The sequence below is a fragment of the Falco punctatus genome (assembly GCF_963210335.1).
Source record: "Falco punctatus genome assembly, chromosome: Z".
NCBI lineage: Eukaryota > Metazoa > Chordata > Aves > Falconiformes > Falconidae > Falco > Falco punctatus.
The window spans coordinates 38,802,357-38,821,517 of record NC_137586.1 but is presented as its reverse complement, the minus strand read 5'-3'; the positions used below and the strand labels follow the sequence as shown (position 1 = coordinate 38,821,517).

At 40.3% G+C, this 19,161-nt stretch overlaps 1 protein-coding gene and 1 long non-coding RNA gene across 2 annotated transcripts in view; one reads left to right on the top strand and one right to left on the bottom strand.

The window, feature by feature from the left end:
• Positions 1 to 3,780: 3,780 nt before the first annotated feature.
• LOC308057119 lies at positions 3,781 to 13,704 on the bottom strand. Its single transcript, XR_013925142.1, has 2 exons — positions 13,593 to 13,704; positions 3,781 to 7,765 (listed from the first exon to the last, which is right to left on the bottom strand). It is a non-coding gene; the product is annotated as an uncharacterized lncRNA (long non-coding RNA).
• RORB (RAR related orphan receptor B) overlaps positions 7,761 to 19,161 on the top strand; it is a 155,516-nt gene continuing 144,115 nt past the window's right edge. The window contains exon 1 of the mRNA XM_080373340.1: positions 7,761 to 17,954. Coding sequence (XP_080229466.1) covers positions 17,948 to 17,954 — 7 coding nt within the window. The 5' untranslated portion in view covers positions 7,761 to 17,947. The remainder of the gene's footprint in view (positions 17,955 to 19,161) is intronic.

Sequence of the window (19,161 nt, the reverse complement as noted above, 5' to 3'; positions counted from 1 at the left end):
GTCTTGGGTGACATATATTTCCACACCACATTCATGGACAAATTATAGAGGGAAATATATATGTGTGTGTGTATATATGTGTGTATATATATATATATGGAATAAATATTTTAAGGGGGGAGAGACAATCCCTTAAGCAAAAATGTCAATATGTGATTCCACAAAGCTGAAAATGTCACTTCTTCACTAAATTGCTTAACCCTATTCTTGTTTTTCTCCTTCAGCTTATTATTTTCCTCCCTAGGTCTTCCTGGTTTCTCCTGTTTAAAAAAATAAACTGAAGAAAGGAGGAGAAAGAAGACAAAGACAAAAATGTACACAGTTTGAGATGCATTTTTCATTTGTCTCTGTGTCTAGTATCATTCCAGGAAATACTGGTTGAGCATGTGAGCATGTGAGCAGTGAATCACTGATGGAGGAGGAAAGGTAAGAGGACATTCTACCACTCTCCCCAGGGTCTTATTTCCATAGCCTTTTCCCACAGGGAGGCAGTTCACCTCAAGGAATATCCCTGGCTGTAGCCAGGCCATAGTTTCACAGCCACCTCTCTCCAGAGTCAGCTCTGTTCCCAAGGACTGCCCCTTTGGTACCTACCTTTCTTCCGATGCCACTGTTTCTGCAAGGCTGGCTGCTAGGCAGAGAGGTTACCTGATCCACCTCACTGTGCAGCTGCAACAACACATCCATGCAAGGGACAGAAAGGGGCAAAATCGACCTTTTTATTGGCAATCCAGATTTTTGTCTGGATTAAAGTGCCTCTTTGCCCACAGTTATCACTGCAAGCCAAGATGGCACAGTCAGTCCTTTGATGTTTTACAGCTAAAAATTTCTTTCCCAACAGAAATTTATCTTTTCTTCTAAGAAAATTTTGAATTATTTAAATATTGTCATGTCTTTTCTACAGCTGTGAATACCGAAGCAGTTTCACAGACATGTCTCAAGCTAACCTGAAAGTCAGTGGCAAAGAAAAAGTAGTAATTTGAATGTCCCCTTTTTTTTCAGATGTCTTCTAATTCACTAGCCTACCTTAAAGAGTTTTCCAGTCTGTCTCAGCATTAGGAATGATACTGTATATATTTTTAAAAGTGATCTAACCAAAACCAGCTTTAAATATGCACTTCACAATGAATAAGGAGATTTTTAAGACTACTTGTAATTTTTTTTCAGTGAAAATCACATTTAGAGAATCATGTTCAAGCAATTTTCTGCCATAGGTGCTAATTTTTCAGCACTGCAGCTTTCATTTTCATGTAGGTGTATATAACAAGTACTCCTCTCCTTTTTATATTTAAATACATTGTGAGACAAAACATACAATAATAATGCTAATTAAGATGAAGCCTTGCATCTGTGTTTACCCACTTCTGGTGTTTGCTTTTTCCACATCATTTTTGCTCTTCCTTATTGACTTTCCAGGCTAAAGCAAACATTCTTTACCTGAATCTGTGACCTAGTGTGGGCAATAACCTAATCTTTTTGAGAGGATGACATTTCTATTCCCCAAACAAAATCTTCCCTAAAGATTACAAAGACAAACACCAGGGCTGAAATCAATTCTTGTAACCTGTGCCATCGAAGGCACCTTATTTTTTCAGAAAGCCAAGGATTGTATTTGGTTATTGACATCCATAAGTTTATTAACAGGACCACAATTTTAAAGTTCTCTTTCATGTAGCATTTCAAGACATTTTTCCAATCTTTTTATGTACAGATTAGCATATGGCGGCATAAGAAGCTTTCTGTGCTGATTTGTTACTCTTCTGAAGTCATGTAGAAATAATCAAAATAATCTGTGATGTGTAATTGGCAACATCCCTCTCCATAACCTCATCTCTCTGTCTTTTTTCCATAATGCCACTGTCATAATGTCATCTGCAAAAATATGAAATAAGATATGTGTGCGTCCTCATCAGGTAGTCGTTATTTTCTCCTGCTTCTTTGGTTTTAACAGCTAAATTTCATGAAAGAAATCAGTTTAGATATCATTGTTTCCCAACCTCTCCCACCACTCCCCACCCCTCCAATTTAACAAATCATTAAAATGAAATTAAAAAAACAGTTGATTTTGAAATAAAGTATTTAATTTCTCATTTGGGGATGGGGAATCAAGCTGGTATAAAGGAATTAACTTGGATCTTACATTTTGGTAGTCGTATCACCCTAAGCAAGAAAATTTGGTTGCTGTTCTACTGCCTTACTTGTATGCCTGCACAGTGAACTGGATCAGGGAACCAATCTGGCTGGAAAACAACCATTTAAATCAATACTCACATCATGCTGTCTGCCTGAGAACAGAGGTGATTCATGGTTTTCCAGCTTTGAGAAGTGTGTTGTAGCCTACAAGATTATACAGTCACGTTAATTTCCTCTTTAGTAGAAGACTGTAATTGCACAGTGCAAAACAGAACTGAAACAACCAAGAGTCCCAAAACATTTCTGTGAACCCATCAGATGTTAAATCCACATTGGCCAAGTTATCTGAGCCACCTAGAGAAGCAAGAGAGGGAGCAACTATGGGTGTGAAAATACTTCATTGGAAAATAATATGAAAATTCATATTATTCATTCTCCTTGTGTGGCTCAAGAGCAGTTTATGCCTCTATACGTACCCAGCATAGAAACCTGGTTGCAGTGGATTAAGGCTTTATGAATAATACTACAGTGGTCTGTGAGTAAACCATGTTGATAGGCTTTTACAACCTCCCTCTAAAAATGAGAGAAATCTGTTTCTGCAACCTTGTGATGTAGGTGTGATAAAGCTTTTGACCTTTTGTTCTTTTTAGGATAAGGTTTCCTATATCTTCCTTTACATTTTTCAGAGTAATGAAGAGACTTCTTTTCTGAAAATCACATAAATCTGTTAAATGCTAATAGTCTGTATGATGTTTAACATAAACAACCTATTCTAAATCAATTTTTCCCAGATCTTTTAATTCACACATTTCAAATGTTAAAAATATGCTGTCAACCTTGCATACAAAGCTGTCAAGTTAGATATGTTAGTACACTGATTAAAAAACAAAATTCTGAGTTTTTTTTGAAAAGCAACATTGAGATCCATGTGAGTCACTTTTGGCTTTTTGTTTTAAGAATGAGGAGTCAGGTGATAAAAAAGAAACAAGATTTTATGTCAAATAAAAATCAATGAATGAATGAGTGTTACATAACTAGGGATCATAAAATCTGTTGTGTTACTGTCACAGTTTCATTTCACTGTCGTGTCATTGGTCGCTGGAGTCACTTCAACTTTTAGTGCTTTAATAGAAAGCAGTGGTTTTGTTCCATAATGAGATTCATTTCTCATTTCCTTTCTGAGGGGTTAACTCCTGTACTGTGGGAGAAACTTTTTATCTGGGAAGTACAAACAACAAAAAGTGATTGTTGGGTCCACAGCTTGCAGCTTCTGGCTCCCACTGCAGTTTGAATGAAGAACATTGCAACCTCTCCTTGCATCACAAGTTCAGAAGGGCCATGTGCTGTGACAGGAGGGAGGTTAGTAGAGATGTTTGTTGTATAAAAAGCTTAGAGCTGCCTTCATTAAAACTGGCAGCTGAAGAGTAGACACTCCAGGTAACCATGTTTGCTCTGAGGCCACAGGGTAGGTGGAATTGGAGGTGGAGTGAAAGTAACTATACCTCCTATAGAAGGAGAAAAGCAAAGCAAACATTAAACCAGTATGCTTACAATTTAGCCACTAGTGGGTTTTGTATTTTTTAATTCAAATCTTATGGTGTGAATTAGTCCTGTAAAACTGTAAAAAACTGTAAAAACTGTAAAAAAACAGAGTCAACAATGAAAGCTTTTCCTTTTTTTTTTTTTTCTCTTTGAAACACATCAAATAATACCTTACATTTTAAAGCAGGGTTTACATATGAAAATACCACACATAGAGTTTTGAGAACTCTAATATTTTCTTTAAAATGTTGGTTTGAAAGATATCTTTAGCAACGTATTGCTGAAACCAGGGAAATGAAAGGTGGTGATGATCTTCACTGAAGAGTATTTTCCACTGGGGACTCCACTGGCATTCAGTTGTCTCATTTAATTATCACTTTCCTGATTCAACCATTATTCATGAGCTTCCTTGTGTTCTTAAAAAGCTCTGAGCTGTGCTTGCCAATGTTATGGCATATTATGAAGCACAGTTATGCAGCAAGAGGGAGGGGGTGATAATGCATTGGTCTATACTGCTGGCATGTTTTCTGTTTGAACTCCTCAGCTGCCAGCAGAATGCAGAGCTCTTTATTTAAAAATCTACTGCTATTTTTCAAGCATTGTGCTAGTATTACGATCCTTTGCATTGCTTCAGTAAAATACAGTGACACAGAACCAGTATGAATTATTTTCATGAAGTTTACACCACTCTCCATTTGACTGCATTTCTCTTTTGTAACAGTGGTGAAAGAAATGCATGGAGAGAAAAGTTCCTAACAGATATAGGCAGAATACACCCGGGTAGGTTTAAGATGAATTTCAATTGGCATCAGTTTTGTCCATACGTGAAGCTGGAGTATACTCATTTCCTTTCTTTGTGCCCTCTCTGCCTAATTTAAATGTCTAGAATTTTAGCTGAATTATACACTGTTAATTTACTGAGATTTTTACGAAAAAGAATATATATGTCCTAGGTAGTCAGCATAAAGATAAGGACAGAAAGGCTAAATGAAAAATAGCTGTTCTCCTAAAAGTGCCCCATATCATGTCATAGGTAATGTAAGGGGGGGGCAAGGCAACCAAAATTGTGTAACTTCTGTTCTAAACCACTGAATTTATTTTATAATAGCAATAATCCTGAGCAAATCAGTCATTAATGAAGTTAACAGCCAGCTTACTAGAGTGTTACCTGCCCTTGGCTTCACCCCAGGCCATTAAGCAAAAAACAGTAACTTTTCAATACAGTTGTTTGGTTTTTTTTTAAATACTGCTTATATACAGAATTGGCACTTTATAGGCACATATTTAAACTTTGGAATACATTTAAAGGGTAATATTTATTTATTGAGATTACAAAAGCACTGCTAACACTTTTATTTTCAGATATGGAAAGCAAAAACAGGAAAAAAGCTAAGCACATTTCTTAGCTGTCTTGCATCAAATATATATGAGACTCCCAAATTTATGCTAGGGTGAAAGGAAATACAGACCAACACTCTCTACACAGCCTGGCTGAAACACTTATTATTCTAAATTCCTCTTTCAAGCATGCAGATTCTTTTGGTTTAAATGAAACTATGAGACAGTTTGAAACAAGATGCAGTTCCAACAAATTCAGCAGCGCTGCGTTTACCTCAGTGGCAAACAAGTTTGAATTTGGCAGCAAATTATACACTAACTGACTATTTACAAAATTCTAAAGTCTTCAGTTAGTCAAACCTTTCATTAGTTTCAGTTGGAACAATAATATTACACGAGTGGGAGGTTGCTTGAATAAGAGCTATTTTCATACCCAAATACATTAACACTAGTATGAGCTATGAATGAATAAAACAGGCCAGCATCTATTCAGAATTACATCAGTGTAACTAAGAACAGAACTTGGCTCCATGTGCTTGGCTGGGGCTATAGTCGCTAAGACTAGTCTATGAATTGAAAAAGCTGCTGCAACCAGTATCTGCCAACTGAGCAAGTGCTGGAGCTTCCTTTGCACTTCCTTTGCTCCACAGACTCATGGATAAAACTACGTGCACAAACCTTGTATCTCTCCGAATGAGGACCATCCGGACTGATTTCCATGCTGTGTGGTCTGCACCCTGTGCTGTAGCACAGGGTTTTCAGCGAGTCACACTAAGAAAGCAAGACACCACTGAAAGCGGTAAGTTTTAAAGACAAAGCCCCAAGAAGTTGTTACAGTGTGGGTTTAGTTTGGAGACAGTAACTTAAATTTTTAACATGATGAGTAAAAGCTGTTAGGACAGCTTTAGAAAAGGACACAGTAAATTATTCACTGCTGGCAAATTTCAAATTAGTGTTGGATGTTTTGCCTAAAAATTATGCCTTAATTCAAACAAGTCCCTATGGAAATGCTATGGAGTTCATTGTAAGTAAGTCTAACAATCCTTTCTTGCTTTGTACTTTACAAATATGTTTGTATGCAGATTTTTTCATCACATCTACTGAATACTGCTTCCCTTCCTTTGTTCCTGATTTTTGAAGTAAACAATTTTGATTTCTTGCACTTTATTTTTGTTAGCTGTCAACTAGTCAAATGGGACTGATGCAGTAAAATTTTTTCATTAGTGATGTTGTGTTGATTAATAGCTTTTGTTAATGTTTCAGGCCATATCACGTGGCTTTAGGATCTATTTATATCTGAAGGATGATCTTTAGGATCATCTTTGTATTTCTTGATTTTTGTATTTTAAAACTAAAAATAGCATATCCAAAAATACTTGGTTTGACAAAAATTTTGGTTTTCAGTATTCATTCTCTTTTTTTTTTTTTTCAATGTAGGATAAGCAGTCCAATATAATCAGTACCTGGCCTTGTTTAAATTCAGGTTTCATATGTAAAAGAAGCCTTATAAAGTACACCAACCCCTTACTTTTTCTGTTCACCATTTTTCCTTCGATCACACTTACAAAGTAATGTAATGCATGGGTGGTGCAGAAGAATTACAGAAGAATTACCTGAGCAATATTTTCAAAAGTTGCAAGTACAAAGGTAAATAGTAGTCTTATTTCTAGAATTTACACAATAATCCTTCAGCTAGGCATTGCATTTTCTTCACTGATCAGCTTAGGTCCTGTAGAACTTCCCTTCCTAAGCCACCACATTTTAATGATTATTTCTCAGTTTCACCAACAAATACTTATTTGCCTGGGCCTTAATGTAAAATGTCATGAGAAGAAAATCTGGGGTGACAATTGCATAAGCGCTCCGATGTCAATAAGGTAACAAAAATTACACTTTTCTCTCATATTGATAATTCATGGTTTTTCTCTGCTGGGTACCAGTACAGATTTACTACGCACCTAACTGACTGCTTTGCTAGTGCCTATAGAGCTTGACTACATCACACTAATAGTTTTCCTTTCATTCCACCTTATCAAATAACCACTGCTCTTTGCAGGTATTTCCCAGTGACATCACAATCTGAGTCTGCAAACACTGCATACTAACTAAAAATTTTATTTCTACAGTATGCGTTCAGAAAACTGCATCTTCTTAAATACACACTATCACAGTATTTACTATTTATTTAGAAAACTGTTTTTCAGATCATATAGAACAAGGTATCTGGTGGAAATATGTAACCAAAACAATATATTTTGACTGTACAGAAATGGGAAGGGGGGAAAGAGAAGTGGTGTTAAAATAATATAGCTACAGAAAACTACAAAATGGAAAATGCAGACTTAAAAAAATGCACTTTTCACTGGAAACAATTTATTTTATTGTCTTCATTGCTATAGAAATGAATTTCAAGTATCAGATCAGCCCCTAAGAAGTCTTCATCTCCTACATGTTTACCTTCATCATGGGAAGTCCTGTTGTGCCAGAACAAAGCACATGTCATTTCAGAGCTTTAAGCAGTCTCCTAGGTACCTGGGACCCAACTATAAAGATAAGCAAAGCATCCTCGAACCAGAATAAAATCTCAATAGTGGAAGGTCTCCTATGTTTGTGGTAGCTGTGCAGCTGAGGAAATGTCACAGCTTTCTGAGGTAGAGTTCCCTCAGCAGCAGCAGCCTCATATCCAGCTCTGTCTCAGTGCTGTAGTCCAGTCACGGGGAGTCATTCTTCTGGCGATATTGGATGGAGTTTCCTAGACAAAAGGACATGATTGAAAGCTTTTTTAACCAATACTACATGGTCTGAGTTTAGGATCTGCAAGAATCCAGGAGTGCCCACACACGGCACACAAACCAATGTTCACTTGCAGAATGCTGTGGCAGGACGGCCCATAAGCAATCATTTTATTTTGCTATATCCAGTTAGGACTGAGCTTTGGCTGGTTTTGACCAGCTCACTCCTTCCCAGCCAGGGAGGCAGCTGTAATGCAGTGTAGGACAGGTAGAGCTGAGCGTTCTGTCTGCTGCCAACATTCACACCCTCCTCTGTGGGTTTACAGAAATCCTGTACAAAGCTGAAGGGAGACAAAACTGATGTTTGTGTAGTGTAAGTTTGTAAATTAGGCATCAACTGACAGATGTGCAGCTTTGCAGGCGAGACAACGGTATGATCAATAGTTTTAAAACGCTGCAGAAAGACCTAGCAGAATGAGAAGAGATGTAGTGGAGCAAAGCTGCAATGTCCACGGACAAAACAGTATTTATCAATAATGTTGAGACTGTTGACTTCAGGTCTTGCTCTGAAACCAAAGTTTAAGGCTGAAACTGAAACCTGGCCTCTGGCTTCCTCCTGCACAGGTATATTTAGGAATGAAAAGTTTGATTCAGTGGAGAAGCTGTTCCAAATGTGTCACATGCAATGTGGCTGGCCAGGGGGAAGTGCAAAAAGGAGGGGTTGGTTGGTTGATTTGTTTGCTTGTTTAGTGTCGGTTCCATTATTGCATATTTGGATGGAAAAAAGTGGCTGCTTCTTTAAATTACATGTCTGTTTCAACGGCATAGTTCATAAGACAAAGAAAGCAGGGGAAAAACCTGTAATTTTGGTCTTTTTATCTCTCATTTTTAAAATGAAAAGAAAAATATTAAAGTAAGCCTATTATGGCTTCCATAGCTTGCAACGAAAAACTTGACACAATTGTCATTTCAATAATGTTTTCATTATTCCTTTGACTCCTTAGAATTATTTTTTTTCCCTGACATTTTGAAGTGGTTTCACAGTGCTTGACATTATTTTATTTTATTTCTTGATAATTAACTTTTATTATTATTATTATCTTCCCAATCAAAAAGAAACACTAAGGTGTTCCAAAAATGTCTACAATGTATAATTACCTGATCTATCTTAACAATATACTACCAGATTTTTCTAACTTTTTTTTTCTCCTGCAAAGCTTTTTTAAACTAATTTTACACATACAAAGTCACATCAGCCTAGCACTGCACCTTCTATCAAGCCTTTAGGAGTATAGAAATTATCTTGTTGTAATATATAATGGTCTAAGGCAATATTTATTCTCCAATAGTAAGCACTGTACTCTTTACATGCAAGTAAATCAAAATCTCAACAGCTTATAAACTTCTCCAAGAGCTGAAAAGGGAGTTTTAAGATCTTTTCCAAAACTTAAGACCTAATAGCCTTCAACAAAAAACCCTGCAATTTCAGTGGGTTCCAAGCTTTTTGAGTCTGGTCACAGTACTGTCACTGCTCAGACTAGAAGGTACCCGTGTAACATTTGCAAGTTCTTCTAAAATGCAAAAGGTTTACAGGAAGCATTATGTAGCCTTCTAACCCCTCACTACTCCCCCTCTCTGGTCTCATCACAGGAGTTGCAGTGTGCTGGACAGAGTTAGGAAAAAACTTGTAACAGAAAACATGATATAATGCAGTACCAAGCAGGGTTTCAAAGGATTATGAGGCTCTTCCGTAATTTTATTTCTTTTTTCTTCTGTGTTCCTGTGTCTATTAGTACTTATCTTCCCACTTACTCTCTATCCTGTTGTTGTAAATAAGTAATTTTAACATAAAATCTTAAGTATTATTCGTAACAAAAAGTAGTATGATAATCTGTCCCACTTAAGGTAATTCTCTAACTTTGTGCAGCTAAAATGGCAGTGTTTACAAATCAGCAAAGTTCTGGAAATATAACATAAGTATGAACATTACATTAATTTTATTTTGTTGTGGTAACAAGACAGCTATCTTTGTACTTTTCTGTTGCCGTATAGGTCTCTAATCTTGGGTTATAACCACTAATTTGTGAATACAGGGGGTTTAGACTACCTTAATTTGTTTCACTGGATTGAAAATGAAGTTCTGTCTGTTCCCCTGCTGTTCTTTCACGAACTTTTTCCAAATGTTCCTGTTTCTACATTTTGTCTGTTACTTGAAATTATTATTATTGTGTTTTCATACTCCTTAATCACTGGACCTAATACCTCTTTGGAGAATTTTCCCTTGCCCACCTGCCAAGAAAGTCAATGACTTTTGACACAGAAGCTATCTCCCTGCTACGCAGTGGCAACCTGCCACAGGCCTGGAGGACCCAGATCTTGCTCTTTGTGACTGGCATTAAATGCAAAGCAAGAGAGACACTTGCGTTTTTTTGTTGTGTCCTTTTAGCAGCAGCAGTCTTGGAAGCTGTTCATTTAATCTGAGAGTCTTGTGATAAATGTAGGCGTTTGGAGACTTGGTTTTTCATTTACACATATCCCATTATAAATAGTGGAGTAGCCTTCCTTTAGAAGTACCTTCTTTCTTTCATGTCACGTGAACGTTTTCTTCCTGGAAAAAGAGAGGATGCATCCCAAGACCGGTCACATTTCACCTGGGAAAGATCTGAATAATGGTGAAGTGGTACCATGAATAGGCAAAAATGGTTATAATAATTTGTGTGTATCACAGTACAGTGCAGCTCTAGTCCAGCTAACTGCTTTTTGCCACATGCCGCGCTCGGTAGGATGCATTTTTGCACGAGAGGTATTATGCAAATTACTGTGTTGCAGCCATTTCACAATAACAGCATGGGGTGCAGGACAGGCTGCTAAACTTGCCCATGCAGCAGAATAAACTTCTTAACGCAGAGTTAGGTCTCTGCTATCACAGCTTGACTGTTGCCAGTGCCCAAAATAATTCATTTAAAGCTAGCTCTGGCATCTTTATGCTACACTGTGTCCCAGTGGGCTTTTACATTTTCCTATTCTTAGGATTTAAGCTGAAGACACCAGCAGAGAACATTCACAGTTTGTCAGGTGCAACTGGCCATCCTGGAAACCTGAGATTTAAAGGAGTATTAGCCCCTTGGCCTTGCTTGTTTGTATTCAAGCTGTGTGTTTAACCCACCCATTAGCCAGCTATGCTGCAAGTACCAAGATATTTAATACCTGAAATACTTACACATTGCCTGCTTGTATGCTGGAGTTAGACACAGCAACGTTAGCATGAGATGGTGCATACGGCAAGACCTTGATTTTACACCAGCATTTGTTAGTTTCAAATACATCTTATGAGAACTCTTCTTTCCACAGTCATCCACAAATACAAGTTGTTCAACATTTTTATATCACCGTACCTAGAAGGAGTCTCCTGGACTCAGTCATAGTCATACCTTCTCACAATAAGTATGACAAAAGCAATTTTGGAATGAAAGCTGGCAATGTTTATTAGCTAATTTACATCTCTCACACAAATGTTTATATATCCTGTGTAACTTATTCAAAATGTATAAAATAAAAGGAATATTCAAAACAATGCCACTTTCTGTATTAGGTCAGCCAACACAGAAAGATTTTCTTAGTATCAGAATTGTAGCTAAATAACTATTCTGACACAGATTCTAATTCAGAAAAGCACATAACCACATGTTTAATCTTAAGCATTTGCATTAGTACTTTCTCAGATCAAGACTTGCTAAATCTGCCTGCCTCATATGAGGGGTTGAGCTGAGGACATTTTTCCCCTCTTGGGATTGCCCTGTGAACTGGAAGGAAAAATTAACTGCATGAATTAAAGTGGCACTAATAGCTTTATATGACAAAGAGCTTTTTTTTTTAATGAACGGGAGCATGGGTAGTCACTTTTGCTTTTGGAGATTGTTTTTGTTATCCGACATAACTATCTTGTTTGCTTTGCGTTGCCCTGTAAATGGATCATGCCAAAAACAGGGGTAGAGCAATCTGTAGGCTCTTTTATTCTCTTTTAACATTTAAAAAATTTAAAAAAATCTGCATTTCAGTATGTGTATTTTTAAAAGCATGATTCTTTTCTCATCTGCTTCAAAAACTAGGCCAACAATGGGCACTTTGAATATCCCTAGCCTTACTGTTTGGACAGTGTTTAATCATTTTTTTCCCAACTACTTGAAAGTAACTCTACTTTGGGATATCAAATTTAAAGGTAACTATTCTGAAAGCAATTTTAGTTTTCACCAGAAAAACAAGAGGTAACTTACTGTATACACTTCCCTAAGTATTTGCAGTATAGTCAATATGAAAAGGTTGCACCTGTTCACTAGGGGTTTTTTGCTGAATTTTTATTAACGCTTTACAAACATAGGGGGAAAAAAGAAAATAATAACTTCTTATATCCTCTGGAATATTTTCATGTCGTAATGTGTATTCTGTGAAGAAAAAGACTCTTTCTGTATCAGGTCATACTACAAATACCTTTGTTCCAGAGAGAAAGAAAGAAAGAAAAGAAAGAAAAGAAAGAAAAGAAAGTAAAGAAAGTAAAGAAAGTAAAGAAAGGAAGAAAGTAAGAAAGGAAGAAAGAAAGGAAGAAAGAAAGAAAGGAAGAAAGAAAGGAAGAAAGGAAGAAAGAAAAAAAGGAAGAAAGGAAGAAAAGAAAGAAAGAAAGAAAAGAAAGAAAGAAAGAAAAGAAAGAAAGAAAGAAAGAACAAATGTAAAAAGTTAGAATAAACTAAAAAGCTGCTTTAGAATAGAAGCCCTTAAGCATCCTTAACTGTAGCTGTTGCTATGAGCTACAGCTAAAGCTGAAGAGCGCAGAGGTAGACTCAGTGTGCACGGGAGATTAGTCTAAAAGAGAATCCCAAATACAAATACCTTAAAAGCCACAACAAGGGCAAAATATTGAAACCTAAACATTTCTGAGTTCAGTGAAAATTTGACAGAAATATGTCTTTTTTCAGTTCAAAACCATGGAATTCAGCCATTTTAAAATGCTGAGTCCGAACAAACTTTTTATCTGAAGCTCATCGTTGTTTTGCAGGTACTAATTTACTGTAGCATAATAATGAATTATTGAATGCTCAAGAGAAGGTTATAGATTACTCCCTGTCTGTGTGTTTCATCCTTGTCAAATCCAGGATGTTAGCCCTCTACATTTTTCAAATTTTTTCTGTTTCATACTCCTGTCATTCTTTGTATCCAGGATTCCAGTTTCAATCATAACCTGTGTTGAAATGAATAGGAAATGTGACTGTTTCCCTTAATTTTACCTTTTTCAGAAAAGAAATACTAGTAAGTATGCACTCTTTGATCCTTCTTATAGTGAAGGACTCGTTTTAAAAAATTATGTAAACAGCTAGTTCATCAAAATGTACTGAACTAAAAAATGTGATTTTCTAAACAGACATTGGCTCAGAAATAATAGAGCTATCTATTTTGCATACAATGAAAAAATCAATTAATATTTTAAAATAAACTTTTTCACTTTCTTTGATTTTAAAATGTAAAGCTGTGCTGCAAAACTATGAATAGGAAAACTGGGATTTCACCATAAAATGAATTAATTTCCTGATAAATAAAATATCTCTACTCTGAGTTTTACTTTTTTCCAGTGAAACGACATTAAAAATTTAAAAATTCAAACTGCTTCCATGAGGCAAAAAGAATGTTTAGCTGGAAGGTCAGCATCCATTTAAAGTGGAAAATCTTTGGTTGCAATAGATCCTCGCTTTTTAAACTACTGATTGAGAATGATACACATTCGAAGAATCATCTTGTTCCTGACCTATAGCGCCTGGTGCCTCAGAGACTGCTAGCAGGAGGATTCAAAGCACTGACCTGTAGGTAGGTCTTCTGCCTCTTGCTTCTTTCCTAGGGCATTTTATTTAGCTCGTGTATCCCTTCCAACTCTCATCTTTCTGCCTCCTTTACTGAAGCCCATTCTTGCTCTTGGATTGCCTCAGAACAACTTAGGAATGCCTGGCCCTGCCAAGGAAGGAGAATGTGGACACAGATGTCAGAAGGTCGTTGACTCTCGGCAGCTTTTTTCTGCTGGAAGACAGTCTCTTTCACTGCTGCCTCCTGACTTCATCAGCATTCAAATGTGCTGCAGTTCCTCCATAACAAACACCAGGCTATTTGGTCATAGGTACTACCACCAAACTTAGCTCTCTCCCTGCTGGATTTCTAAGATGCAAACTATCATTCTAATGTTCGTGGTGTTTTAGGGTTAATGCAGCTTTGACCAGCAGTTATATCCTTACAGCCTGTCTTTTCAGTTACTGGCCACTTTAGGTAAACGTGGGGGAATTCTCACCTAGTATCCACCCTTGTTCACAGATATATTTCAGTGAGCACATTTTATACACTGATCCAGTGACTGACACTGTACCTAAAGCAGGGGAAACTCACTATACAACTTCTGCCATGAGGGCACAGAAGAACATATGAATGAAATGAGGCTTCAGTAACACTTATAAAAACAATGCATTTGTAGGAAAAAAAACCTTTAAATATACAAACTACATGAATTTTATGATAATTTTGCAGTATTGTAGAAAAAAATCCAGGTTTAAATGTCATGAAGTACTTACAGGAGTTGAGATTCGGTCTTTGTGGCTAGGGATATCTTTTCATCTCACAAGACAGAGGAAATAATCAAATATAGTTTTTCATTTTGATTTTTTCAAGTTTCTGGTTATCCCGTCATGCATAATGCATTACATTCTTAGCTTCTAAAACTAAACTGGCATAATTAAAGATTTTAAATTACTAAATATTGTTTCTGATGCTGTCAGGATTTTAAAACAATTTTACTAGTTTGGAAAAAAATATGCAGTTCTTGAGTTCAGTAACATTCTGTGGAAACAGTATGAAATTTCATGATGATTGCAAGGCTTTATAGGAGATAAACACAGTATAGTGTTTGTGCATGATTTCAGATTGCAGGCATAAAGAAATAGGAAAGAATTTAGAAAATTAATCTAAAGTGCAGAATCTATGAAAGAAGTTCAGGTTCCTGAGTCTGTCAATAACTCCATGCAGAAGTCATAAAATAGAAAAATTAGTAAGTCTTTCTCATGACTTACATAAAGTTAGGCATGTCTGGCAATGGGACCACACCTGCTGGAGACAGATGAGAAGAAAACTGTGACCAGTCTTGCTCCTATTGAATATAAGAAATAAATTTGGCTAGTGGATGCATCTGGCTTCCTTTCATGCCAGCAGAAATTAGCCATTGATATCCAAGAGAATGACATGAGGCCTTGCAGACACAGCTTGTTTTGACTATTTTCTATTCAGTTATTTTTAATGAAGCAACTAAATTAGGCATAACTTGCTACAGCTCTAATGAATATATGGCACATTATTAAAATGATAAAACTGCGTGGCCTTAAATACTGTCTTCAAAGATTTGCCATCGGAAGAGCTTTGGAAAAGGTGTTAATGAAAGTCAGTATTCTGAAAGACAATTTCTCATTGTTTAGTTTGCCATGAAAATATATTAGAAATTATTTTTTCCTCTAAAATGTTTGTTTACATTTTGAAGTAAAACAACTTATTTATTGCATTTTAACTATTTTTGCCAAGCTTTTAATAAAGTTTTCCTCTGGCACTCATCTGAAATGAGAAATCCCATAAAAGACTTTTTGAAATCTAGGATAACTACCATCTTAAAAGAGTAGTGGGATGAATTGTACCACTCAGTTTATTTACCTACTAAAGATATGTGTTCAGTTTTAAAACATACTATAAATTCCTGTATGACCTTAGATCATGTGGCTTTCCTGTCTGTTGTTTACCTGCTTCAGTATCTAATGGTTTCAGGCAGCCATATATTTTGGAATAAAGTATTCATAAATTGCCTGGTGCCCACAGACGTCCATGTATGTTTATTATAAATATCATTTCCACCATTAGTAGTGCCTAGCAGACAATATGTCATCCTAAGTATTAAAATAAAACTGCAAATTTAACAACTTGCTCCGGTTAGTGAAGAAGTTAGTTCAGACGTCATTATACATACTAGCGTGTGTAGTATGTATATATGTACATATACACAATACATAGAACTGTATCAGTTCAAGATAGATGAATAAACTAAAAGTCTACAAGGACTTCTGAAAACAGGTTAAAAAAAATCAGGGACCAAATTATTTGGAGTTTGTAGACAAAAAAAAAAAAAACAAAAACAAATTTAAAAACAAAAGTCTGTAAATAAAATCAAAGTCAATTAAGAGAAAATAGTGCCATTTCAGTTTCTTCTCCACTGTCAAAAGCACTATATACTTTCCAAATAAAGGTGCACTGGTACCTAGTGCAATAGTGTAAGATATTCTGAATGCACTGCTTAGCAAGTAGACAGCTTGTTATTTGCCTATCAAAGTTTTGACTGGTATTAAAATGCAGCTTTACAACAATTAAATGTAATAACCATATTGGCATAGACAAGAACAACATGACTCAGAATATGAAAAAAGAGTAAAGAACTGCTTCCTGTAAACCTGTCACCTTGTTCCCCAGCAGTAAAGCTTTGCCAGTTTGCACCAAGAGTGGAAACTTCACTTTGTCTCCGTCTATGCTGATTCTTAACTTTTTCAGAGCAAAAGAGATCGTATCTATGATCTCTTGCATAACAGACCTAATAGAACCTCATCTGTTAATTCACATAGTAAAAAATACATCTACTGTGTCAGGTCCATATTTAACTTTAAAGTATCTCTCTTCGAAATGTATCCCATTTTGATTTATGAGGTCTATGTGAATAATTTTGTATGACTATAATTCAGAAAAATCAGGGGTCTCCTTTTTCATTTTAGGCTTGGAGTTAGGAACTCTGATCCTTGGTACCTGGGACTTGTTTCTAAGATGACATACTGAGATGCTGTGTGATTGTGTTCCATAATTTACCATACAGGGCGAAAAAAAACCACCAGAACCACCCCAAAAAAAACCCAAACCCAAAGCCCAAATCAAAACACCAAGAAGGTCCCGCAGTCTTTTTTTTTATTTCTTCTTTTTTCTTCCCCCCCCCCGGTCAAAACACCAGTTAGTTCAGAGGGGAAGTTCCAAGTCAGGAAAAATCCTGCTGCCGGCAGAACAAACCCGTTTCTGCAGAACCGTCTGCTGGTCTTACACAGGGAAAACAAACTGCTTTCGAAGTCCATATTCGCTCTTTAATGAGAAAATGACTCACCACCAAACTTTCCCATTCTTGTCGAAAAACGCAGCCCCCCGGTGACAATCACAGCGGGTGAGCGCTTCAACCTTCCTCCCCGGAGACACCCCCTCCCCTCTAATAATAAACAAAATAAATTAAAAAAAATCGGGCACACGAGGGGATTTTCTGCGCCGGTTACCTTCCTCCAAAGCTCCAGAGCTCTGCAGACAACACTCATTTCTGTACCCCTAGGGCCAGCCCTGGCGACAGGCACAGACCCGCCAGCAGCCAGGCGCTCCCAAGAGCAGCAAAAGTTGCTGGGAACAGCCGGCGCGCAGCCCCGCGGAGCCGCACGCCCCCTGCGCGGCCGCGGCCGGGGCCGGGGCCGAGGCCGGGACCGGGGCGATAGCGGTAGCGGTAGCGGTGGCGGTGGCGGTGGCGGTGGCGCGGTGCCGCCCGCGGCCGCGGTGCCGGGCGGGCCGTCGGCGATTGGCGGCGGCGCTGACAGCGGGCGGGGCCGTGCCGGCGGCACCGCCCGCCCCCCGCTATAAGCCTCTTTGCCGCTTTCTCGCTGGGTCTCACTCCCGCTCCGCGCGTCCTTGTGGCTGCGCAGTGGAAATCCGCACCGGGGAGCTGCTGAGGGGCGCCGGTGTCATGTGAAAGCGCACATGCTCCGCCATCCACGCAGCCCCCCCCTCTTCGTTCTCCGCGTGTTTTTCCTGTTTTTTCTAACGTAACTCCTTTCCTTCCCTCTCCCCTGCTTCGCCCCTAGCCACCCGCCGCCGCTCCGCGGCCCAGGCGACCCCCGCAGGGGCTCCGCGGCGGGCGGGCGCGGGGCGGCCGCCAGGGAGGAGCGCGCCCGGCGGCGGGCAGCCCGCGGAGCCGCGCCCCGCGGAGCCGCCCCGGAGGTATGGTTTTCCCGGCGGAGCAGAGCTGCGGCGGCTGCCGCCTCCGCGGGTGCTGAGACGGGATTTTTGTGGTGCTGTTCCCGGGCTCCCAGCTTCATGACTGCGCGGAGCGGGGAGCCAACACCATGCGAGGTAAGCGGGCCGGGGGGGCGGCTCTGTTCTGGGCAAACTGCCGGGGAAGGGGCCGGGAGGAGCCTTCGTGCCGGGGGAGAGGGTCGGCGGGAGAAAGTTGGCGGGTCGCGCCCGCCCGCCGCCGTGGCTGCTCGCGGCGTGTGCCCCGCACCCGCGGAGGACCAGTGGCCGGCCCCGAGCGCCCTCCGCCGCGGGAGGCGGGGGGCGCCCCCCGACGTACCTGTGCGAGAAAGCCCGGCGTCGCCCCGGGCCGCAGCGGGCGGGGTGGGAGGGAAGGGGCAAGTGCTTGGCGGTCGTGTCGCGAAGTCCCCACCCGCGGCTGTCCGTGGGGCGCGCTCGCCCTCGGCGCTTGGCCCGTACGGCAGAATCCGCCTGCCTCTTGGCCCTGGGTCACTGGCGGCGGGGGGGGCCTCCCCCTTCCCGCCCCAGAAGTTATTCTCAGTACTTCTTCCCTGCCTTCGCCCATTCACCCACCCGCACGTCGCCCGCGGGGCCCCTCTCCCCCGGGGTCGCTAGTGCGGCGGGCAGGACCGCGCTGCCGGGGACCGCCGGGACCGCCGCGCTCTGCGGCAGCCCCCCGAGCCGGTGCCCCCTGCGCAGCCCTCCCTTGGAGGGCGGCCGGAGCCTCCTCCAGGGCTTGCAGCCCCCAGCCGGCGAGGGTCCCAACGGAGAGCACAGAGCATCCCCACCAACGGGACACCCCTCGGCGTGGGTGCTTGTCCTGAGGGCACGGCTGGGGCTGGAGAGGGGCTGCGTTCTGGGGCGGGCACGCCGGGCACCGAGGTGGCCGCGGAGGGGTACGGGGGCGTAGGAACGCTTTTGTCACCCGTGTCCCAGAGCCAGGCGCTGCCGGGCCCCTTCCCCGGGCCAGGCGAGCACCGGGGCGAGAGCAACACCCGCCGGCCCCGGGGGGTTGCGCATGCGGCCCCCGTCTTCCACGCTCCCCTTTATCGCCCGGTTCTCGGCCCGGTTGCTTGCCTCACCCCACGGCGTGGTAAAGGGGCAGCAATCAGTGGTCTTTCCAGGGGTGCAGGGGCGGGAGAGAAGGGCTTATGGGAACGGCACATGCTTGGGGTTGACAGCGACATCGCGTGCAATTTGCCTGGGTCTCCGGTTTGCCTTAACGGGTGGGGACGCACACGCTGAACAACTTTTAGCCGGGTTTTCCTCTTGTGGCGTAATCGGCTCCTGTAGCAGTGCGTTAGCA